Source organism: Nothobranchius furzeri, chromosome 14 (assembly GCF_043380555.1).
Source record: "Nothobranchius furzeri strain GRZ-AD chromosome 14, NfurGRZ-RIMD1, whole genome shotgun sequence".
NCBI classification, from domain to species: domain Eukaryota; kingdom Metazoa; phylum Chordata; class Actinopteri; order Cyprinodontiformes; family Nothobranchiidae; genus Nothobranchius; species Nothobranchius furzeri.
In genome coordinates, this window is record NC_091754.1 from 31,594,786 (window position 1) to 31,620,170 (window position 25,385).

Consider the following 25,385-nt stretch of genomic DNA (forward strand, 5'->3'; position numbering starts at 1 on the left):
TAAAATACATGGGAGCGGGTCGAGGGGTGTTTCTCAATGTCACAGCGCCTTGCCTCGCGAGGCGATGTTTTGTGAGGATACTGTCTTTCCTTGGTTAAAGAAAACGGTTAAATGGAACAGACTTACATCACGTGGCCGTGGCTTCCACGGCAGTCCGGTAATGTCACGTGACACGGGAGATAACGTTATATTTTATACGTATTAATTTCGATATAAATATATAACAAGTTTATTACTTTTTAAATTGTGTATATATTTGTTAAATTAAATATGTTAGTTACTACCCGCTAGCCACCGAAGCTGCTACTACTAAGCAACTAACCAACCATAGATAACTTCTTTGGATCTAAAAAAAAAACATTTGAAATGACTTGACTTTCATTTAAACTTGAAATTTGCCCCTGAAGTAGCTGCCGGCTTCTGATTCGTTGTTACAGCGGTGTATTCTGGGAAATTTTTGACAAAGGCTAGGCTACAAGACACCTCCCGTTTGTCCTTGCTCAGCTAGCTAAACGGCTAACAAACGGAGAACGCACGCCTCGGTAGAACATGAACATTGGAACACGTCTTGGCGGCTCCCGATGACGTATCTCCTAGACAACCGGGGCGGGGCCAAGACATCAAGGCGAGGTTCCTTGGCATTGAGAATCACCCTAAGTCTCTGGAAGACACCATTTTAAATGCCATGTTTCCTTCTACAGGAGCCCAAGAGGACAAAATGCATTTGCTAATTTGTAACAAACAGTTGCAAAACAATTATCTTTCTTAAATGTTCTTGTTTTGCACATTTACCTCTTCACTTGTTGCCAGTGGTGAAAGAGAGTCTGATGTGCTCGTTATTTTGCTGATGTTTGTGCTGCTTTTTGACCCTAATAGGCATCCATTGGTAAGGTCTTACTCCAACACAAAAATACTGATTTAGGTATCTACTGCCCCCTATCACCAGGGAAAAAAACACACTTTAAAACCTCCGGCTGCGACTGTAGTAATTGTTTTATTTACAGTGCTGCATTAAGCCATCAAACACTATGAATCCTGAAAAGAACATTTGTTCTAGAGACACTCACTAATTCTGTGAATCTTATAAAAACAGCAGATAAAAAGATGTCCTGTTGCTCCAAACAGTTTGTGTCGTTAACACCAAGAGAAGTCTTTGTAGTTCAGAAAAATAAGTTTGGTTTGAAAGGTAATAAAGCAGTGACACACAGGGTGTGTGTGTAGCATTCAAGTTTAGTCCTATCAGATTTCAGTGGGATGGACACCATTTATCCTCCATCATGAACACGCTTTAATGACTTATGTTCGTCTCTTAAAGGCTCAAACCCAGAGTCCCTGATAGTCTGATCTCACAAACCCATACAACAACAAAAAAAAACGCCGTCCCCATTAGTGAATTTCACTGCTGCTGATAAAATCCAAATGTTTGAAAATGACTTAAAATTATTTTATTACAGTATTAAACTAGACCAAGATGCCTCTAGCAGCTAAATCTCAAGAGTGTCCTTCTAATAAGGTGAATGCAAAATGATGTTGCTGCTATTATCTAATGCAAACATGACATTTAAAGAAAAGAGACGATAAAAAGAGGTACTAATATTTAAATATGATGTCACAAACAAGCTCATGTGCCCTTGAGCAGCATGTACTGCAGGCCCACATGAGCAGTTTTCTTACGAAGGCAACTAGAAACTCGTCGTCGTCGTCTTCCTCCGCTTATCCGGGTCCGGGTCGCGGGGACAGCATCCCAACTAGGGAGCTCCAGACCGTCCTCTCCCCGGCCACCTCCACCAGCTCCTCCGGCAGGACCCCAAGGTGTTCCCGGACCAGATTGGAGATGTAACCTCTCCAACATGTCCTGGGCCGACCCGGGGGCCTCCTGCCGGCAGGACATGCCCGAAACACCTCCCCAGGGAGGCGTCCAGGAGGCATGCTGACCAGATGCCCAAACCACCTCAACTGACTCCTTTCGATCCGGAGGAGCAGCGCTTCTACTCCGAGTCCCTCCCGAATGTCCGAGCTCCTCACCCTATCTCTAAGACTGAGCCCGGCCACCCTACGGAGGAAACTCATTTTGGCCGCTTGTATCCGCGATCTCGTTCTTTCGGTCATTACCCAAAGCTCATGACCATAGGTGAGGATTGGGACGTAGATCGACCGGTAAATCGAGAGCCTGGCATTCTGGCTCAGCTCCCTCTTCACCACGACAGATCGGCTCAGCGTCCGCATCACTGCAGACGTTGAACCAATTCGCCTGTCGATCTCCCGATCCCTCCTACCCTCACTCGTGAACAAGACCCCGAGATACTTAAACTCCTCCACTTGAGGTAGGACTTTTCCCCCGACCCGGAGTTGGCAAGCCACCCTTTTCCGGTCTCTCGACCGGAAAGGGCAACTAGAAACTGTCTGGATATTTTAAAAATTTCTATTGGACGAGTTTCCTCTTTTCAATGAGGACCAGAATGCCTCAGAAGGCCCAACAATGAAATGAGAAAATGCAGAGTTCCTACCTGGATGAGAGACATGTTGCTGAGGTCCAGTCTGAAAAGGTAGTTTCTGGAATTAAGAGACGAGAATGTCAATTCTCCACAGCGTGATGATTATTTTACTGTCAGACAGAATAAAAGCAGTTTTTTCACACATTTCAGTTGTTTTTTAACATTTAGAGTTGTTAAAGGGATAATCCAGGCTGAGACTAAACTCTCATCAGGTTACACACAGTACTAGAGCATGACACATTTCTTACAAATTCACTCCCCCCTGCCAAATCTAGAGCTTAACTTGGCCCGGCGAGACCTCGGCGGAGTGCTTTAGAGGCGTCATTATCCAAAAACCGCACAGGATGAGTGAGTCAGAAAGGGTATCGCGTTCTCAGTAATGTGCTCTGTGGGGTGAAAAGCCATGTGGATTTGCAGTTTCTTACCTGGCACCCACAATAAGCTCATTCCTAGTCAGGTCAAGGGTGAGCTGGGAGAAGTCTCTCACACCAGGCCGGGAGAAGGAGGAAATCCACGGGCTCAGCGCTGGGAGGAGGGAAAAGAGACGGGGTGGTTCAGATACATTCGGAAGTGAAAATACTTTTTCTAATGCAAATAAAAAGAAAAAAGCTTTTTCATTCTGATACACACCAGTGGTGTGGTGTGGCCATTCAGGGCTTGTCCAACCTGACTAAAACTTATATTTTTTGTGCAGAAAACCAGAAAACTTCCTCAGTTTCTACGTTGTCGTGACTCGACAATAATACCCTCCCATCAATGTCCTCTTTGAAAAGCTACATTTAGTGAAAATAAGTTAAAAAGTGTCCCTTTTTTCTTTTACACGACATCTCTTATGAAGCTACTGGAACCCCACCAGGCACAACGGTCCTGAAACAAGCCGCTCGCACAAACACAGCTCTGTGTGGAGCACAAAGCCGAATCCTCAGCGCTGTTTGAGACTGGCCTTTACAAATCTAAATTTCAAAGCAGAGGGGCAACCTGGTGGGGCTCCTAATGTCACGTTGAATATTAAAGGAAAGAGCAAATTCTCCTCAGCCTCAGTGTGATGCATGGTGAGGATCTATAAATGGTTCTGACCATATGCATAAAGGGATTTGGAGTATTTCAGGCTGTACACACGATCACAGATGCTGGAGAAGATGAACATACACAACAGCAGCGTGAACTGCTGCAGTAAACAGATTTTAGACGCTATTTTTTATTGAACATAGAAAGAGACGATAGATTAGACTCAACAATGCAAAAGGTGAATTCATACAGACAAGATGGAAGTCAGTGAGAAAAATACTCTCACATTTCCTCACGTTTGAGCGGGAATTAAAACGGTATAAGTGAGCCATTAGGGGTTAGTAGGAATCCTCTGTCACTGGAGGTTATGTCTTCTAGCTTCCGCGCAATTTAATCCACTTAACTCTTCCAAAATGCCAAAGGTCGACAGGGCTGTAGATGTGTTTCTATTATGGCAGCTGGTAGACTAAAATAATGAAGACAGGGCATTTATGTAACCACAAGCAAAGCAAGCCATGCTCCCAGGATTGTAATCAGACATTTTAACGAAAGAACGAAACAACAAAATAATAAACTCCCAAATCGTTTCAGTGCTCATCCGATCTTAGTCTGATGATGAATTATCAGACAGGAGGTTATCACATTTTAAAAATCGCCAACAAGATCTAAGGTAAAAGCTAAAAGCTACAGGTGTGGGACCACATGACAGAATGGTAAGAGTCACAGGTGCAGAGAGGTGGTTCTTAGGATTGATGGAGCCTATATGGCAACATCTGGAAACATAAACCGAGAGATGACTGATGAAAAGACAGAAGGCAGCAACAGGGCTACATACTCCTCATTTCAAATGTAGATAACACACACACACACAGGAAGAAGAAGCACATTAGAACACCTGCAAACTGTATTCAAGTCGTACTGCGGGAGGAATACAGATTCCACCTGCCAGATGTTGACATGCACCAGATTGTTTTCACAGATCTGCTGTCATGTTGAACTTCACTCCAGGTTTGGCGGTCGTGAGGAGCGAGCGGTGCTAGGTGAATACGTTATTCCATAATTAAAGGCCTGGCATTGAAATGGAGTCACAGTCGTTTGGTCAAATGTTAAAAACATGTATCAGTGTGGAAAGCTCAAATTATGCTAAACTGACTCAATTGCAGCAGTTTTGGGGATCGCTAGCAGTGGCAACAATCTCGCTGCTGGTTTTTGACTGGAACAAGGAAAAGGGGCCACATTTCTCCAGTGCTGGCCGCCCTTCACTGGCGACCAGTCTTCTACCAGGCACAGTTTAAAATTCTGCTTTTGGTGTTTAAGTTTTTCCAAGGCAGTGCCCCCACCTACTTACCGGAGCTCTTAATAAAGCATGTTCCCTTAAGGTCATTGCAGTCGGCTGACCAGAAATTGCTTATTGTCCCTCGTACCCGATTTAAGACATGTGGTGATCGGGCTTTTCAAGTCATTGCACCCTCTCTCGGGAACCAGCTCCCGCTCACAGTCAAACAGTCCCCATCACTGGCCGTCTTTAAGAGCAGGTTGGAGACTCATTCTTATAGGATAGCTTTTTCCTAAAGCTTTTGGTTTCTGGTTTTTATTCTTTGTTTTGATTTCTTTTAACTACTTAATTAGAATTTTCTTTTATCTAAATGTTATCTCATTTGCATTTTATTGTTCTCAGTAATGTCTATGTTCTTAATTTTGTTTTTAGTGTTTTTATGACTTACTACCACTTTTAATCTTTGTAACTTATCCTGTTCAACGCCTTGGGCCCCCTTTGAAGGTGGTTGATAGGGAAAAAGTGTTTTTTGTTGACATTACTGCTTAAAATCATAACTGCCTTTTTTTAAGTAAAACACCTGTTGCTTCATTAAATGCAAAGTGTTATCCTGCGCCAGCTTTCCCGTCTCAATAGGGAGGACAACGACCTTCCTCAGACCATGCTGTTCTGTTTTATCGGCTACACTCCCATGAGAAATAGAATGTTGACTGAATGCGCCTGGTTTTGTATGAGGGAGATGCGACAATGCTTTTACTCCCTACGTTAAACAGCTTTCCACCTGACACTATGGAGCAGTTTAGGAATGTGATGTGATATGCTTTGTGTGTGTGTGCTTAGTTAATAAATACTCTCAGAGGACGAAGGTTCAATGAGAGGACTGGTGAACCATGCTTGGGTGTGTATTCATTTCATTTCTCCACTTTGCATAGTAAAATTGAACAATAATATTGCTCTAATCCTCTGTCCTCTGTGCGTTTGACTTCTCTTAAGGTGAACTGATCTGTCCCTCGTTCTAGGTGTCGTACTCACGGGGACCGGGCTTTCTCAGTCGTAGCACTGTCACTCTGGAACCAGTTGCCACCCTCAGTTAGGCTGTCCCCATCTCTGCCAACCTTTAAGAGTTGCCTAAAAGCACACCTTCTCCGCTTGGCGTTTCCTGAACATGTTTCATTCGGCCCTCTTTTACGTTGAATTTCATTCACAGTTTTCATTGGTTCACTCTATCCCTTGTTTTACCCATCTGTACTGTACTAGAATGTTTCACCTTTTTTGTAATTTGTATTTTGTAATTTGAATTGCTTTTATTTTTGAATTGCTTTAATTTTGATTTATTCACTATATTTGTACTTCTACTGTACCATGTTCAGCGCCTTGGGCTTCCTGACAGGGTTGCGGAAGGCGCTTTATAAATAAAGCTTTGATTGATTGACTGACCGACCGACCGACCGACCGACCGACCGACCGACCGACTGATTGATTGATTGATTGATTGATTGATTGATTTGGTTTTAACAAAAAATAACCCAACATTTTGGTGCCGTGACCCGGAACGGGTTGTAAACGAGACTGTCTCGCGTTAGTCAGTAACCCAACAGTGGTGGAAAAGCACTACATAAATAAAGCATGATGATGAATTACAACACCACACCTGATTTTGATAATTCACGTGATAACAAGTAGGGAGAAAGAAAGCAACATGTGCCCAAAACAGTCTATTGTTTATTATCAGTTCTGTTTACCTTGAATACAGAGGTTCCACAAGCAACTACACACTTTATTTACTAGTAACTGGAAATCTGCAAGTGTGTCCGGTTCTGTATCCCCTTGGTCCCCAGCCCCCTCCTGTTTGTCCGTTGTGTTCTCCTCATGTGTCTCCTGGTGTTTCCCAGCTTCTCAGGTCTCCCCTAGTCACCCCTCTGTAGTTTTATTTTCTATAGGTTCAGCTTTTCATTTTATTAGTTCCCTTTAGTGTTTGTGTCCTTCCCCACTTGTTAATTAGTCTCCCTCACTCCTCTTGTCATTAGTTGTTTATCTGTGCCCTTAGTTTCTAGGTTTGGTTATTTAGTGTTTTTATAGGTTATGTTATCTTCCCCTCTGCTTGGTTTTTCCTTCTGTAATGGTGTGAATATTAATTTAAGATGCTTAAATTAATAGCAAAGTTTATTTATTAAACAGAAGATTCAGTAAGATTCTTTTCATTTGATAAACTGGAAATGCAACCCTTTTCTGTGTTTCGTTTCAATAATGAGGCAAGTTTAAAAATGAAGAAATTTATTTACTAACAATTGTAAACTGAAAGATTTGAAACGACAATCATAAAATGACAATTCATAGATGGCAATTTTGATGACAATCCTTAACAGCTTTGATATTACTTGTTTAAAATCAAACCGGTGTTGGATGGAGCTAAAATTGAGAATGATGAGTTTTGAATGTGTGAATGCAGTTCTCAGAAGGTTTCTTTCAGAGGGAATGGAAGGTGTTCTGGATGAAATGATGTTTTGCAGATAACTGAGTTATTTTTAGAGAAAACAGCATCAAACGTCATCTGTCGTGTTCCACCTCACCCAAACAGGCTGACCCTCTTGTGGATCCGGAGATCGGAGGATGGGTTCATCCAAGATGACACTCGGGGCTGGCAGAGAAGACGCCGAGTGTCTGATGCTCTGGTCCAGAGTGATAGCCGGGTACACGGCTGTACGAAGCGTTTGGCAGATGCACGTTCTCGTATTTAAATTAACTTCAGAAATCAAATGACTCTGAGAGAGTCTTGCGTTAGCTCGTTAGTTTCGTTTGTTCTTTAGCCATTCCTGTTGGCATGACAGAACAGCTTGGCGGAGGTCAGGAGACGGCCGTTCTCCTTTCCTCGTGGTGTTGGTTGAAGAACTGGACGTGAAATCTGTGATGGTTAGTTTTACCAAACTCTCCCAGAACACTCCCCCTCTCTCCGGAAGAAAGCTTGGTCATGCGTCAAAAAACATGTGATGCAGTCATTGTTTATCTGAACTCTGTGTTGGCCGAACAAGGGTGAAGGTCTTCTTTGCTGAACACATCTTTAATCATTATAATAATTATCATTATAATACCCAAAGCATAATAATCCATTTCATGTCAGGTTATCAAATTTTAAAAATCACCAACAAGATCTAAGGTAATCTAGTGTATAATGAGCAAAGTGATCATGTGGTAATGATTATTTAAACAGTAATAAAATCATAAGTTTATTAATTAGTATCTAATTATCATCATCGTGGCTTGAAGTGTCCTTCTTCTGGGACGGAACAGCAGATATGATGTTATGATCTTGGCTAGACAACGTGGCTCCTTTGGCTTTAATCTGTGGATTCAAAGTACTGTTTGACCCAGCTTGACCCAGCTGGGCAAACGTGACATTTGGCACAAATCAGAGAACCTTCATCATGCTACACTTCCCATTTAGTTAATTGACCTGTCACCTGTTCCCCTGATTGCTTCCCTCTGTGTTAAAAGCCTGTCTTGTCCTTTAGTGTTGGGTCTTTGTCGTATGTGCGTTGCTCGTTCCCCTCTCGAGTTTTCCAGAGTCTGTGCTCATGTGTGAGCTTTGTTTGTTTAGAGTTTTCAGTGAGATTTTTTGAGAGTTAGTCTTATTATTTGTGCTTTGGATTTCGGCACATCCTCCTTTAACTCATTCACTGCCATTGACGACTAAAGTCGTCATTTTAGATCCAACCGTTCATTGCCAATGATGACTAAAGTCGTCATTTGCTTTTTTTTTACTGTTTGAGCATCGGAACGAGCCCCCGCGCTAAGAGAACAAACATCTCAACCCTGAAGCCAATCTTCATCCGCATACATCAAACGTCACATGATCAGGAAGCGGACCATCCATGTATTAGGAGATCGTTTTGGGCCGTTCCTGTAAAAACAGTGAGGCGCGAACCGGAAAAGCGTCTGCCGATCACAATTCAACAACGGATTATGAAAGAACGGATAACGCTCGAAACACACGGATTCTTTCTGATGTAAGAGGTGAGTCTCCACTTTGTTTTGGTTGTTTTGGCATCGACATAATCCTAGCGTGCAACATTCGGTGACTCTTAAAAAAACAGTAAAAACGGTGAGAAACGCTGGCAGCGAAGCCCGTTAGCAATCAGGAAACGGCTGGCAGTGAATGAGTTAATAACGGAATTATTTTCTTTAAACCTCTCCTGCCTTGAATAGTTCTGGGAATCTCTTCATCTTGGGTCCAACCTCCTACACTCAACGTGACAAAGTGACTTTTATTTTGAAAGTTTTTAAATGTTGTACTGCTCCTGACTTCCTGTCTGGATCAATCTGAACCAGAGAACTTAGCACATAAAATATAGACTCCTAGAGGGAACTTCTGGGACTCAACCAAAAAGCAAGGCTTCATGGCCGGTGGATACACAACCACCCACTAAAGTAGGCTGATTTCAGCATGCTTTGTTTTACAAATGTGTCGGGATGCTTTTGCATCTGGTGTAAAGGCCCAGAAAATCCACTGGATGTGATAATAATAAACAGATGACAATACACATCCTAAAACCTGGTATCTGTAGCTCCATAATGATTCAAGACATCAAACTTCTCATGAACTTTATCAGGCTGAAATGCAGAGATCTGTGACTGGATCTAAAAATGTAGTGGAGCACAGAAAATCACCTCGCTGACATAAAACCTCTCAGCAGGAAAAATAAAATCCCCTCTGCCTGGAACAACACAGAGCTTATGAGTAGTAAAACTTGCCAGAGTGGGCGCCGCTAAGCTCTTGCTTGGGGCCCTTTTCCTGTTTTTGTTACTTTGAAACTGCAAATTATGGATGGATTGGCCTCGGCGAAGTCTCTGGCATCGCACAATAGCCTCACACTGCCATTTGTAGAGCTAATAAAATATTACATGGCCTATTATGTCAACAACAGCTCTAATCTGATTGAGAAGATAATAGAAGAAACATGAGCAAGATCCTACAGTGAGATAGTAACCATTCACAGAGCCCAGAGACACAGAAGGAATGAAAATACCTTAGAAATCTGATAGCAGAGTAAAAAAACACTTTTATATGTGTAGAATTTAATCTCTGATCATGGATTTACATTCCTTTTGCTGTAAATCTCACATTCAGGATCTTCTCTAGTTTCTGTTTATTTCTGATCATGCCCGTGCAGCCAGGTGAGGGGCCCCTAGATGCACCACTGTCTGACTGATGGTCCAGCAGGGGCCAAAGCTGGAGGAACACATTTAGCCTCACGGTCCCAAATAAACACACCTTATGTTCCATTATGACCCAGTGAGGTAGAAAAAAGGCCATTTGATTATTACATCTCTGTGATACACTAACTTAGTGGGATAATGGAGCTCACCAGTTTCTGCTCTATTAAAGCCAGTTCAAGTATACCTGAGATTTTAATAGTTTGGCCAAAGCATTGGTCTGAAACAAAGGGATTGACTACATGTGCAGTGTTTGTTTTTACTATCTTCAGATAAAACTTTTGTTTGTAGTTTTTGTGCAGATAGAAGCTGAGACAGTCAGGTCATTTTTGAGACTGTTAGGACCGGTACGTCTCAAACACCTAATAAAACACCTCAGAACTCACAGTCCTTAGTGTAAAGCAGCTTTCAAGCACTTCCATCGCCTGATTAGCAGAGTCACCTAAATAATCAAATGAAGCAGCAAAGTGAGCAGAAAGCAGGAAGAATAAATGAGGTTTAATGAACAAACAGACAAACTAAATTAAACGTTTTTAAAAGGAATGATTTATTTTGTGGAGGATGCAGATCTGGCACATTGTCACCGTCAGCCTAAAATCTGGACTGTTTATTTTTATTTTCCTGCCTAAATCAGCTATACTGATTAACCTAACATCTGTCTGTGTTTTAAGTCTTGAAAGTAAAAATAAATAAGTACAACTTTTAAAAGATTTATTAAAACATTTTTTTTTCTGAAAGTCCCATAGTCATAATCACACTTTGATGAAATTGCATCTCCGTATTTGAACTTCCATTATGACCCATTATGAAGCTAGAGCAACTGTCAAATCCTCAGTGCTTATCCTGCTCGACTTATCGGCTGCATTTGACACTGTCAACCTTGGCTTCCCTTTGTCCACACTCTCTAGCATGGGCATCACAGAGAAAGCACACGCCTGGGCTGAATCGTACCTCACAGGACGATCATTCAGTGGATCTTGGCTTGGACAATCCTCTACCGTGCACCATCTTGCCACAGGAGTCCCCCAGGGCTCTATACTAGGACCTCTTCTCTTTGCCACATACACCGCCTCACTGGGTGAGATCATTCGATCAAATGGCTTCTCCTACCACTGCTATGCAGACGACACCCAGCTCTATCTATCATTTCCACCGGACGACCACACTGTCTCTGCACAAATATCAAACTGTCTCTCTGACATCAAAATGGATGAAATCCCACCATCTCCAACTCAACCTCTTTAAAACTGAACTACTTGTCATCCCAGCAAAACCATCCATACAGCACAATATCTCAATCCAAAATGACTTCCTATCTCTGGCTCCTTCAAAGGCAGTTCGAAATCTGGGTGTTGTGATTGATGAACACCTGACCTTTAAAGATCATGTTGCCTCTGTTGCTCGTTCATGCCGCTTTGCGCTGTATAACATACGAAACATCAGACCATACCTAACACAACATGCCACCCAGCTCCTGGTGCAATCTACTGTCATCTCCCGCCTCGATTACTGCAATGCCCTTCTAACTGGTCATCCAGGCTGTACTGTGAGACCTCTTCAAATGGTCCAGAATGCAGCGGCGTGTCTGGTCTTCAATCAGCCAAAAAGAGCACACGTCACCCCTCCATTCATTGAGCTCCCATGGCTACCGCTAGCAGAACACATCAAATTCAAATTGCTGACACTTGCATACAAAGTCCGAGATGGTATGGCTCCCATCTACCTGAATCCTCTTGCAAAGGCTTACGTCTCGGCCCGGCCGCTCAGGTCAACACAGGATCGTCAGTTAGCAGTGCCTACACCACGCTCAGGACAATCCAGACTCTTCTCATGCATCGTTCCACAAATGTGGAATGACCTACCAAGCACTACCAGAACAGGGGCTTCCTTTTCAATTTTCAAGAAACTCCTGAAGACCCTGCTTAGACCTTACCAGGAAGGCTCAGGAGTGTGATCCCCTGTAGTTGGAACACACCCTGCGATCCCCCTTTTTAAATAAGGGGACCACCACCCCGGTCAGCCAGTCCAGTGGGACTGCCCCCGATGTCCACGCAATATTGCAGAGCCACATCAGCCAACACAGCCCCACAACATCCAGAGCCTTAAGGAACTCCGGGCGGATCTCATCCACGCCTGGAGCCTTGCCATGGAGGAGCTTTTTAACCACCTCAGTGACCTCAGCACCAGAGATTTGAGAGCCCAACTTAAAGTCCCCAGACTCTACTTCCTCACTGGAAGACGTGTCGGTAGGACTGAGGAGATCTTCAAAGTCCGCCCACCGATCCACAGCAGCCTGAGTAGAGGTCAGCAGCACACCGTCCCCACTATAAAGAGTGTTTGTAGCACACTGCTTTCCCCTCCTGAGGCACCGGATAGTGGACCACTTGAATCTCCTCGAAGCCATACAGAAGTCTTGCTCCATGGTCTCACCGAACTCCCACGCCTGAGTTTTTGCCTCGGCGACCACCCGAGCCACATTCTGCTTGGTGTATATATGTGTACATGTAATAGACCAGATACAACTCTCAAAAGAAATTATTGAAACAAAAATCTGATTTTAAAATCTCGTTGTTTAGATCGTCCCTTTGCTGTATGTGCAAACACGATTCCAACAAATGTTATTTGACAATAGCATCAGTCTGTAAAATGTGACTTATTCTGCCCATATAAAATAATAAGTGCATTAAAACAGAGCCCCGAACATGAACTGTAAAAATGTTCCCGTGTGGAAAAGAAACAGATAACAAGAGACTAATTTCTGCAGAGGTACCAACCCGTAAAAGCAGAAGCTATTAGTGTTCAGCTCTGAGAGTTTATTGTGGACCACAAATCTTTTTAAATCCTTACTCAGGAGCGTAAAAATCCTTTCCACACATCACAAATATCTCTCGTAAAAAAGAAAAGTTTGATAAAGTGTCCTGCAGGAGAGCTCAAGGGCTTATTTGCTAGGAGGGCCTAGCAGCAGCCTGTGGTCTCTCTGTGACTGACATTTATCCTCGTGCTTACAAGTGGTTTTATGTGCGCTGATCACTGCTTCCCCATATAACTGTCTGGCTGGCCGATGGGGCAAAGGAGGGAAAATGATGCAGGAGGAATATGAAGCCTCTCCCTCTCAGTGGACTCCAGAGGTTCAGTCGAGGATCGAGGGACAAGCTTGTCTACTCCTGCAATCAGTAGGCAGAGGGATTCATGTTTTAGCCCATGACCACCTACAGGTGGACGATCATCTCACGCAGACAGGAATCTAAATGTTTCTATCTTCTTCCAGCTCCTTAAAATATTCCCTTCATCCCAGCATGTGGGAAGAATACAAATGCACCCCAACTGATCCCACTCTCTACAAGGCCAAGTCTGGATTTAGAGCTCCCAAATCCGGATAACATTCTGAAGCTCAGGAGATGTAATTCTATAAATGATGCTGCTAAGATGAACAGACACTCGATGATGACTCTCGGCTCAAACACAATCCCCCGGTGATCGCTTAATGCAATGACGCAATCATGAAGCTCCCAAATTTGAGTAGAGAGAAAAGAGTTTTTGATTTTAAAAAAATCCAATCCCACCTTCATCTAATCCCTCAAAAATGAAGCTTCAGCATCGTCTTTGAGCTAACCTATTAAACTGCCTCTGTGCTTGAAAAATGTTGCAAATTTAGGTTGGATCAGCTATAAGATTCTCAACTAGGTTGTAGAAAGATCTCTATAAATAACTAACGTGGGCTCCAGCTGATGCACCTGAGTGGGACCACCAAGCGTCATGCTCTAGCTGGGTTTCAGGAAGTTAATTCTGCCATGCTTTTCATGAATCGAGTCAGTTTGAGTCATTTATAACTCAGTTATTTGCTGAATTTGTTGGTGAAGTATTAGGGACCTCTTGGGATTCCTGCATTTGATTAGATTTTTTAACTCAATAACCACCGTCAGAGTTTTATTATTTATTGGCTTTACTGGCCCTCTGTAACTGCTCAGGCTGACTCCCCACAAGCGTTAATGGTCAAATAAAAAAATCTGCATAATTCAGCTGTAAACTAACACCTAAAGAAATTTCCAGAGTGATTGTGTCATGGGTAAAGAATAAAAACATATATATTTACAGCACAATGTAAAAACTTACAACAATGTCCTGATTAACATGATTATTTTCATCTTTACTGATTATTTAAGATATTTAAGAACTGATCAAAAGCTTCCAAACCTATGAAAGTGTATTGCTGTCAAGGCAAGATAAAAAATATATGAGCAACATCTTTTAATAACGAAAATGATTTTCAGTATAAGGTAATATAAATCTTGTTTTAATCAGAAATATTTCATAATAACAACATATAAAAGTTGTGAAACTTTCTTGGCTAGAGGGTTGGACAGTGTGTTGATTGGTTGGGTGGTGTGTAGGTTGGTCAGGCGATTTGTTTGTTAGTGTGTTGGTTGGTTGGTTGGTCAGGCAGTGTGATGGTTTGGTGGTGTGCTGGTTGTGTGGTGTGTTGACTGGTTGGGTGTTGTGTTGGTTGGTCAGGCAATGTGTTGATTGGTTGGGTGGTGTGCTGGTTGATCAACCAGTGCATTGGTTGGTTGGTCGGGCGGCATGTTGGCTGGTTAGGTGGTGGGTTAGTTGGTCAGGCAGTGTGTTGGAAGGTTGGCTGGTTAGTTGGTGTGTTGTTTGATGGGGAGGTGAGTTGGTTGGATGGGTGGTGTGTTGGTGGGTTGGATGGTGTGTTGGTGGGTTGAATGGTGTTCTGGTTGGTTGGGTGGTGTGTTGATTGCTTGGGTGGAGTGAAGGTTGGTCAGGCAATGTGTTGGTTGGTCAGGTGGTGTGATGGTTTGGTGGTGTGCTGGTTGGGTGGTGTGTTGATTGGTTGGGTGTTGTGTTGGTTGGACAGGCAATGTGTTCATTGGTTGGGTGTTGTGTTGGTTGGTCGGACAGTGTGTTGGCTGGTTAGGTGGTGGGTTGGTTGGTCAGGCAGTGTGCTGGTTGGTTGGGTGATAAGTTGGTTGGTGGGGAGGTGTGTTGGTTGATGGGGCGGTGAGTTGGTTGCTTGGGCAGTGTGTTGATTGGTTGGGTGGTGTGTAGGCTGCTCAGGTAATGTGTTGGTTGGTTGGGCAGTTTGTTGGTTTGTAGGGTGCTGTGTTGGTTTGTTCCATATTTTACCAAGGTGTACAGTTCTCCCTGTGCATGCGTGGGTTCTCTCCGGGTACTCCGGCTTCCTCCCACAGTCCAAAGAACATGACTGTTAGGTTAACTGGTCAGTCTAAATTGTTCTTATGTGTGTGTGTGTGCGCGCGCATGATTGTTTGTCCTGTGTGTCTCTGTGTTGCCCTGTGATGGACTGGCTCTGTCCACGGTGTACCCCGCCTAATTACCCATTGACCGCTGGAAATAGCCCCCCCCCCCCAGTGACCCTACATGGACAAGCGGGTTCAGAAAATGGATGGATGGAAGGTGATCTCTCACTGTAATCTATGTGAAAACAGCCTTTAAAATAACTATGACTGAACTATGGCACAATCTTTTTTATGAGGTCCAATGATTTTTTATACATATATTTCTGCCCTCGAGCGCTACACTATTTAATTAGGTTCGAATAACAAACATTATTTCAAAGGTGGCTGTCTCAGTTTCCTTCAGGTAATATACAGTAAGACACTGTCTCACTAATGGAAATAAGACTGACTGCGAAGAGGCAATGCTTAGAAAAGGCTATCTGCAGGGCATTGGGTTGTTCCAGTATGTTAACTGAAATGGTCAGCTGAAGGCTGACTGCTCTCTGAAACAATCACTAAATATCTGACAGCAGCACACTCTTGTGTACATTGCCATCATGAATTCTGTGACACATTTAAACAAAATTTCTGTTCACAATATCTGTGTTGTGTGAAAATTTGGTGGAAGTGTTAGTCAGCAGAAAAAAACATCCTTACATTTTATTTTTATAACTTAGTCTTATCAGTATTTTTTGTTTGGTCTCCTTCATATCAATCTCAGCAAGTCCATCCACACCCATCTCTACTCCTCCCTCTCACCCCATTCCTGTCTCTCTCTTTCTAACACTTGATTTATTCTGCAGAGTTTGATAGTTTGAGAAAGGCTGACGTGCCCCAGTGAAGCACTTCTCTTCCAATATCCTTCACCTCCCAGACACCCTCCCCTGCATGGCTGAACTTAGAGAGAGGGGTCTGAGAAAGATCATGGAGACACTGAGGTCCGAGCAGCCACGGTAGGTTCTGCGCCGGGGCCAGGAGGCTAATAGCTTCTCACTCAGTGACCGGTAAAGATGCCTGTGTGCCCATCAGAGGTGAAGCAGCATCCAGAGCTCCTGACAGGGCCCCTACACTCTAGCTGAGCTGTAAAAATGACAGAAATTTCAGCTAAACAAGAAACAGAGAGAGAGAGAGAGAGAGAGAGAGAGAGAGACAGACAGACAGACAGACAGACAGAGAGAGAGAGAGAGAGAGAGAGAGAGAGAGAGAGAGAGAGAGAGAGAGAGAGAGAGAGAGAGAGAGAGAGAGAGAAAGAAAGAAACCACTACCAACTCAAAATCCTGGCTGTGTGTTCTGAGCCCCGTTGATGTGAAAACATCTCATATCTAATTGAAAGGTTGGAGAGTATATCGTTGTCCCATCTCTGTGTAGGATAAATCCAACATACCTATATAATTCCCCCTGGGATTAATAAAGTATTGATTGATTGATTGATTGACTCCTCAAAATTTCCTTTTAAAAATCATTAAAGTTCACAGGCATAGCACAAAGGCCATTTTAGCTTTGGTTTTTGTTTTGACTTCAACTGTCGTGCCAAATATTTCATGATAATACAGGAAAAAGGAACGCATGCTAGGGAGAACTGGAGAATTTTTTGCCAATAAGCGTCACTGAGACTTTTGTCTCTGGGGCACTGGCCAACAGCGCCCCAGAGACAATAAACAGCTAGAAGGAGCTGGATCTCTCTCTCTCTCTCTCTCTCTCTCTCTCTCTCTCTCTCTCTCTCTCTCTCTCTCTCTCTCTCTCTCTCTCTCTCTCTCTCTCTCTCTCTCTCTCTCTCTCTCTCTCTCTCTCTCTCTCTCTCTCTCTCTCTCTCTCTCTCTCTCTCTCTCTCTCTCTCTCTCTCTCTCTCTCTCTCTCTCTCTCTCTCACACACACACACACACACACACACACACACATTTTGTTTGAAACAGGATATCTATTTCAATGTCTATGGTATGTTGGCACCACCTACTGGTGGAAATGAGCATTTAGCGGACGATCAATTGAAACAAAGAGACTGAAAACTCAAGCTTAAAAACAAACCACCATCACAATTAAATGTGGATAAAGTATCTTTGTGTGATATAATATGAGCAATGTGTTTAAAAAAATGTATTTTTGCTAAGCACTCCCCCTGCCCTGTACAGCTCTGTGCAATAGGAAACTGAGCACAAACCAGAACTAACCAATAGTGTTAGACTACCACTTACGTGCTTCAAATTTAAGGAATATCTTAGCTGATGCAGAGTTGATGAACTTTTCACGGACAAGTAAGTCTTTAAAATGTAAATATATGAAAACACAGCATAATACAATAATACAAACAACGTGTTTTAGCTCAGTTTTTTGGCTACAGAAGTACATTTATAAACAAGAAACTTGAAGTCGCCATCGTAATAAATGGTATGGTATGGTACGGTGTGGTGTGGTGTGGTATGGTATGGTATGGTATGGTATGGTATGGTATGGTATGGTACTGTGTGGTGTGGTGTGGTATGGTATGGTACTGTGTGGTGTGGTGTGGTATGGTATGGTATTGTATGGTATGGTATGGTATGGTATGGTACAGTGTGGTGTGGTATGGTATGATATGGTATGGTATGGTATGGTATGGTGTGGTGTGGTATGGTATGGTATGGTATGGTATGGTATGGTAAGGTATGGTACTGTGTGGTGTGGTATGGTATGATATAGTATGGTATGGTACTGTGTGGTGTGGTATGGTATGGTATGGTAAGGTATGGTACTGTGTGGTGTGGTATGGTATGATATAGTATGGTATGGTACTGTGTGGTGTGGTATGGTATGGTATGGTATTGTATGGTATGGTATGGTATGGTATGGTACAGTGTGGTGTGGTATGGTATGGTATGGTATGGTATGGTATGGTATGGTGTGGTGTGGTACTGTGTGGTGTGGTATGGTATGGTATGGTATGGTATGGTATGGTAAGGTATGGTACTGTGTGGTGTGGTATGGTATGATATAGTATGGTATGGTACTGTGTGGTGTGGTATGGTATGGTATGGTAAGGTATGGTACTGTGTGGTGTGGTGTGGTGTGGTATGGTATGGTACTGTGTGGTGTGGTGTGGTATGGTATGGTACTGTGTGGTGTGGTATGGTATGGTATGGTACTGTGTGGTGTGGTACGGTATGGTATGGTATGGTACTGTGTGGTGTGGTGTGGTATGGTATGGTAGGGTAGGGTACTGTGTGGTGTGGTATGATATGGTATGGTATGGTATGGTACTGTGTGGTGTGGTATGGTGGGGTATGGCATGGTATGGTACTGTGTGGTGTGGTATGGTATGGTATGGTACTGTGTGCTGTGGTGTGGTGTGGTGTGGTATGGTATGACACTGTGTGGTGTGGTACGGTATGGTATGGTATGGTATGGTATGGTATGGTATGGTATGGTATGATATGATATGGTATGGTACGGTGTGGTGTGGTGTGGTATGGTATGGTATGGTATGGTATGGTATGGTATGGTACTGTATGGTGTGGTACGGTATGGTATGGTATGGTATGGTATGGTATGATATGGTATGGTACTGTGTGGTGTGGTGTGGTATGGTATGATATGGTACTGTGTGGTGTGGTGTGGTGTGGTATGGTATGGTATGGTAATGTGTGGTGTGGTATGGTATGGTACTGTGTGGTGTGGTACGGTATGGTATGGTGTGGTACTGTGTGGTGTGGTATGGTATAGTATGGTATGGTATGGTACTGTGTGGTGTGGTGTGGTATGGTATGGTATGGTACTGTGTGGTGTGGTATGGTATGGTATGGTACTGTGTGGTGTGGTGTGGTATGGTATGGTATGGTACTGTGTGGTGTGGTATGGTATGGTATGGTATGGTACTGCGTGGTGTGGTATGGTATGGTATGGTATGGTACTGTGTGGTGTGGTGTGGTATGGTATGGTATGGTACTGTGTGGTATGGTATGGTATGGTATGGTATGGTATGGTATGGTATGGTATGGTATGGTACTGTGTGGTGTGGTGTGGTGTGGTATGGTATGGTATGGTATGGTATGGTATGGTACTGTGTGGTGTGGTGTGGTGTGGTATGGTATGGTATGGTATCGTATGGTATGGTATGGTACTGTGTGGTATGGTATGGCATGGGAAATCTTTTCACATGGCCCCAACAAGACCTTTTTCACCAGCTGCCAGTGTGAGCAGAGAAACTTTGTGTCTGCAACTGTCTAAAAGAGCAGATTCCTCAAATAAGAAACCATAATGAAGTTTAGGTTTTTATTATGCCCAATAAAACAAGCTGAGATAAAAAGAGACCCTTTAATAAAAAAGAAAGAGAAAATGAGTGCTTTTGCATTTTGACTAAAACATGAAAAAAATGTTATTAGAACCTCAGGACTTTGTGTTAGCTCATGAAAAAGCAGCATAATCGGTGTTCGTTAAAGACCCGTGTGGGACAAAAGAGTCAGTGAAGGAAAGAAGAATTATACTTACATACATTTAATTATGACTCTCAGAAATGTGTTAGACCAGAAAATGTTTTAATGCTACTGGGTTTTCATGAGCACAATGGATTTTGGGGATCTTTTTTAATTTAAGCATTCACTATGTTAAATTGGCTGTTTCAAGGATTTTTGCATCATTTGCAGTAGGTTTATTTGGCTCTGTGGTGCACCCATCCAGGACCACCTATCACCAGCTGCCCCGTGATATATGGACAGAGTTAAAGAAGAGTTTAACCATGTTTGTTTATGAAAGAGGTGTAAATAATCAACAAGCAAAGTCATCTTCAAACCAATCGTACATTTCAAAGTGGTTCATGAAAAATTATTTTAGAGACCTCCACACCCCCATTAATCACACTGTTTTAGCTATTACCAGGCAACAATATCCAGGAGTCAAGGCCTGCAGGAATTCCCTACGGAGGTGATTTAAACCTGTCTTAAGCAGAGTTGTACAATCTGTGGTTATGGAGCCACAAGTGGCTCTGCAGTTGTTCATTGTTAAAAAGATTAATTACATTAATCTTAGAAATGTGTATTTTTAATCTGACAATAGGAAACTGTGATTTTAACAGTTTTAATGTTCATCTATTTATTATAACTGCATGGAATTGATTCAGCAGAATGACAATAAGATAACAGTTGTTTCTTTTTTTCATAATTTCTGCATCAGAATGAGCTAAAAAAACTACAGTTATTGTTTTAAGCATAAATTTGGGAAATTTCTAAAAAAAATGCTGCTTAAAGCTATATCAGAATCAGAAGGGTTTTGTTGCCTTATGAGCGAGAATCACAGCATTAGGAAATTGCTGCGGTACTTGGTGCAAGAAAAAATACATGATCAGTACAACTTTGAATATAGAAATAAACACATTAAAATGATAATAATGTAAGGAGGCAATAATTAGAGAAGCATTAAAGTACTACTGCCTTTTGAACTGCAGTTCAATGCGGACAAGGGAGTGTGCTGCTGGTTTCCATGAGAACGAGGGTGGAGTGGGGGTCGGGCAAAACGCAAATAAATTACTTTAACTTTTGAAAAATGTAGTGGTCCGAAAAGTGTAGAATGCCTTCTCCAGGTCAGGGACGAGGTCCTGCCCCAAGTGGAGATGCTTAAGTGTCTCAGGGTGTTGTTCACGAGTGACGGAAGGATGAAGCATGAGATCGATAAGCAGATTGGTGCTGCATCTACAGTGATCAACGTTGTACCGGTCTGTCGTGGTTAAGAGAGAACTGAGCCGGAAGATGAAACTCTCGATTTACTGGTTGATCTACGTTCCTACCCTCATCTATGGTCACGAGCTTTAGGTGGTGACGGAAAGAAGGAGATCGTGGATACAAGCGGCCAAAATGAGTTTTCTCCGAAGACCCAGGACACGCTGGAGAGACTATGTCTCACGGCTGGTCAGGGAACGCCTTAGGATTCCCCCGGAGGAGCTGGTCCAAGTGGCTGGGGAGAGGGAAGTCTGGGCCTCCCTGCTTAGGCTGCTGCCCCCACGACCCGACTCCGGATAAGTGGCCGAAACCGGATGGATGGATGGATGGATGGATGGATGGGAAATTTAGTGGAGAAGAGAGTGTAAAAAGTAAGCTTCAAGTACAGATACAGACAGACTACTTAATTACAGTAATGGAGTACTTGTACTTTATTACAGTCCTCCACTCTGTGATGGTATGAAGATAAAAGGCATAAAACAAGATCTGCCTTCAAACATGAGCTATTGGTGGATTTTAGAGCCTTAAGTCAAAATAACACTTATGCTGTTTAATCAGAGACCAGTGGGCGAGGGGTTGGACATGTTTTCCCAGGATTCATAGCAGCATTTATGTAAAACTCTTAAGGGAGTACTTAGTGAAATGTCATGTGTCTGAATGCAGCCTTCCCGACGTATGCGGCCCATTATTCTAAAGTGCTCTTCCTTTAATTACAACTTCGTATGGTTATTTTCATCCTGTGAAGTTTCTGAGTGGAGCGGTAGCAGCTGCTACACAAACAAGCTTTACGATACGCTTATCAAAAGGGGAAAATTAACAAAGAAGGAATGGCAAGTGTTTTTACGGAAGTGTTCTGGACCTGAATTAGCTCATCAGAAACTCTCCAGCTGAGAGGAAAAGTGCCTGAAAACCTGACACGAGAAGAAACCTGAGAAATGGTCCTGCTGCTTTTCAGCTCCGGGTCAAAGTTTTCTATTCACTGATCCTCTCTGCTATCTCTCAGAGCTGCGTCTGATAACAGTGGGAGGGGGGGTACTCTGTGCTCCATTCAGCTGCCTGATCGATGGCTTTAGACACACCCACACATCTGATATCACACTTCCAATTAGACCCACCATGGCATTCCTGAAAGAGTGGGGGAAACAGAGCCTGATAAGAGTGTCACAGAAGATCAGAAATCCACAGTAAACAAAGCGATAACACCCATGCTCCTCAAGAGCCCCTCAGCCAGCAGTGCAGCGCTAAAAGACAGAACCATTACCCAGAAACGGGCCACCAACACAACAGTTTTTACATCTCATGGAGGGAAAAAGTGGGAGAGAAAGAGAAAAAGCAATAGGAATTTCAAGATAACGAGAAATCGATGGAGACCAAAGTAAAAGTAAGCAGAAGAGAAGGAGAGTAGATAACAGGAAATCAAATGTAACACGGAAAAGATTTGTTTGAAAAAAAAAGCATCAGCTGTTCCTGTTTTCTTGTCTTCAGGGGAACATTACGATGATTTGAGCAGTGAGGATGACCCGTGTGGTGAAGCTATTTCATCCAGCAGACACCTCCTCCCCCCGTCGTAGTAAAACCTGAGCCAAAGGTCTTACTATCGGCTTTAACTCCCCCACCCGGAAACCTCCTGTTGCACTTAAAACTCCTGCAGCCTGGTCGAGCTGACAGTTTACTCATCAACAAGTTCACTGAGCTCCATAACATCATCCATAGCATCACTATAAATTCTTGAACACAGACTCTGGACCTAGACTCAGAGTCCCCCGCCTGAGCTCTTATCAGACTTTCAGTCATCCCCCCCCACCCCCCATCATCCATCTGAATCAGGAGCTGGCGCCTCTTACAGGGTGTATCTGTGGGTAGGAGTTCGTGATTCAAAAGCTGCACTCCTGCATCGTGGTGATGTTGGTGTGAGACACCGGCTCAGCAGATGTGGAAACATCCAGTCAGGAGTGTTTACGGAAAAGAACGGAGACATTAAAAATGGTTTCATGTCTCCAGTAGAGTCTTCCTTCTGATTTTTATTTCTATCACGTGTTTTTTTAAGGCATGAACCATTTGTCCTTTCACCTACAGGTGACGCTCAAAAACATGATGTGAAAGTTCAATTATTTCAGTAATCCAGTATAAACTAATCTGATAGACTCATTCCATGCAAAGCCAGATTTTTCAGCCTTTATTTGTTATAATTGTGAGGACTTTGGCTTACAGATTATGAAAGCCCAACATTCATAATCTCAGACAATTAGAATATTGTGAAAAGGTTAGTGTCACACTCTGATCAGCTAATGATTCCGGAACACCTGCAAAGGGTTCCTGAGCCTTTAGATGGTCTCTCAGTCTAAGATGAACTACTGGGACAAAAGAAGAAGAAGAAAATATCGTTTCTATAGCGCCTCTCAAGATTAAAATCACGAGGCGCTTCACAAAAACAAAAAATGTAAAAATATAAAAAGGCATTTAGAAAATGTTTGAAAATATATTTAAAATGAGCAAAAATAGACAATTATGATTAAAAAATATTAAGAAAGAGAGAGAGAATAGGAAAGAGGGAAATCAGTGGATCCTGAGGAAGGTGAAATAGGTGGGGAGAGCAGAATAAAGAGAGAGTGGTGAAGAAGGACATACAAAAGCCAGCTTGAACAGGTGAATTTTCAGCTGCTTTTTAAAGGAGACCACTGAGTCCACTGATCTCAGGCTCAGGGGGAGAGAGGTCCAGAGTCTGGGGGCCACAGCAGCAAATGATCTGTCACCTTTGGTCTTTAGCCTGGTGCTGCACAACCAGTAGGCTTTGATCACTGGACCTCAGGGACCTGCTGGAGGTGTAGGCATTAATAAGATCACCAATGTAAGATGGTGCTTGTCCATGTAAGGCCCTATAGACCAGAACCAGGATCTTGAAATGAACCCTGAAGTTGACTGGCAGCCAGTGAAGCTGGAGGAGAAGTGAGGTGTTGTGGGTGTGTTTGGGTGTTTTGGGTGTGTTTGGAACCATGTTCTCATTTGCATTTCACCTGTAATCACAACAACCTTCTGATGCCTTACACCAAACCATTTCTCATCAATAGTATATTTTTGCCTAAAGGAAATTCTGGATCTGTACAGCAGGCGCAACACGACCATATTTATGTTTCATTGATGCTTCTAAAGCATTCTCATGCATCGTTCCACAAATGTGGAATGATCTACCAAGCACTACCAGAACTGCGGCTTCCTTTTCAATTTTCAAGAAACTCCTGAAGACCCTGCTCTTCAGAGAGCATCTTCTTAACTAGCACCCTGCCTGCACCCGTCCCCCCTCTCTACTGTCCACTCCTTGTTCCCTACTCTCCATGACTGATGTCAAGTTGTTGTTGTTATTGTTGTTGTTAGCCTCAAGGGCAATATGTCGATTATCACTTGTAAGTCGCTTTGGACAAAAGCTTCTGCTAAATACATAAACATAAACATAAACACATTTGATTGTGTTAATCACGAAAAGTTGTTTTTATAACTGCTCGACAGGAATGTACCTAAATATCTGGTGAGGATTTTAGTATATTGGTACGGCCACCAGTCCATGGTTGTCAAATGGGGGAATTCAGTGTCCCTTCCTTTTACTGTTTGTAATGGTGTACCACAAGGCAGTCTTCTGTCTCCTTGTCTTTTTAATGTGTACATGGATGACCTGTCCAGGCTGCTGAGTGAATGCAGGACTGGCTGCCAGGGTGGGAATGTTGTTCTGAATCATTTGATGTATGCAGATGATCTGGTAATCTTTTGGCCATGCAGTGCTGGTCTGCAACTATTGTTAAGGATTTGCTCGCAATATGGTCACGACTTTGACATAAAATACAATGCAATGAAAAGTACCGTCATGATTGCGAGGGCTAAAGATGATGGTAAACTAATTTTCCCAGATTTCTACTTATCTGACAATATTATTCAGGTCCAGGATGAAGTTAAATATTTGGGGCACTACATCTCTGCTGACCTGTCGGATGATAGAAACATTTATAGACAGTCCTGCTTGCAGTATGCACAAGCTAATATGCTCAATCGGAAATTTTCTAGGTGTCCCATTTCTGTCAAGCTGACACTTTTCAAAGCATTTTGTACACCTATGTTCACTGCACATCCGTGGATGAATTACAGGAGAAGAAGTCTGTACAAACTTCAGGTGGCATACAATGATGGGTTGAGGCTGCTGCTGAAGGTACCTCGCTGGAGCAGTGCGAGCCAGTTATTCATGTACACTGGTATTCCCACTTGTAATGCAGCCCTTCGCAATCTAATGTACAGATGTATGTGTCGGCTGATGGTCTCTGGAAATGGTATTTTCTCTATCTTGTCCACAACGACACGAAGCATGACTCGATTCTATTCTAACCTTTGGAATCACTATAGCGTTGTTGTCTGTATGTTTGACTGATCTTGTCAGTTTATATTGCGATTGATTGTAATTTTATTGTAT

General features: G+C 42.9%; 1 protein-coding gene across 4 annotated transcripts in view; it reads right to left on the bottom strand.

The window, feature by feature from the left end:
* sema5ba (sema domain, seven thrombospondin repeats (type 1 and type 1-like), transmembrane domain (TM) and short cytoplasmic domain, (semaphorin) 5Ba) overlaps nucleotides 1-25,385 on the bottom strand; it is a 266,236-nt gene that overhangs the window by 127,825 nt on the left and 113,026 nt on the right. For all 4 annotated transcript variants that reach the window (XM_054746665.2, XM_015965908.3, XM_015965907.3 and 1 more), the window contains 2 exons: nucleotides 2,921-3,020; nucleotides 2,508-2,553 (listed from right to left, as the gene is read on the bottom strand). In XM_054746665.2, coding sequence (XP_054602640.1) covers nucleotides 2,508-2,553; nucleotides 2,921-3,020 — 146 coding nt within the window. The remainder of the gene's footprint in view (nucleotides 1-2,507; nucleotides 2,554-2,920; nucleotides 3,021-25,385) is intronic.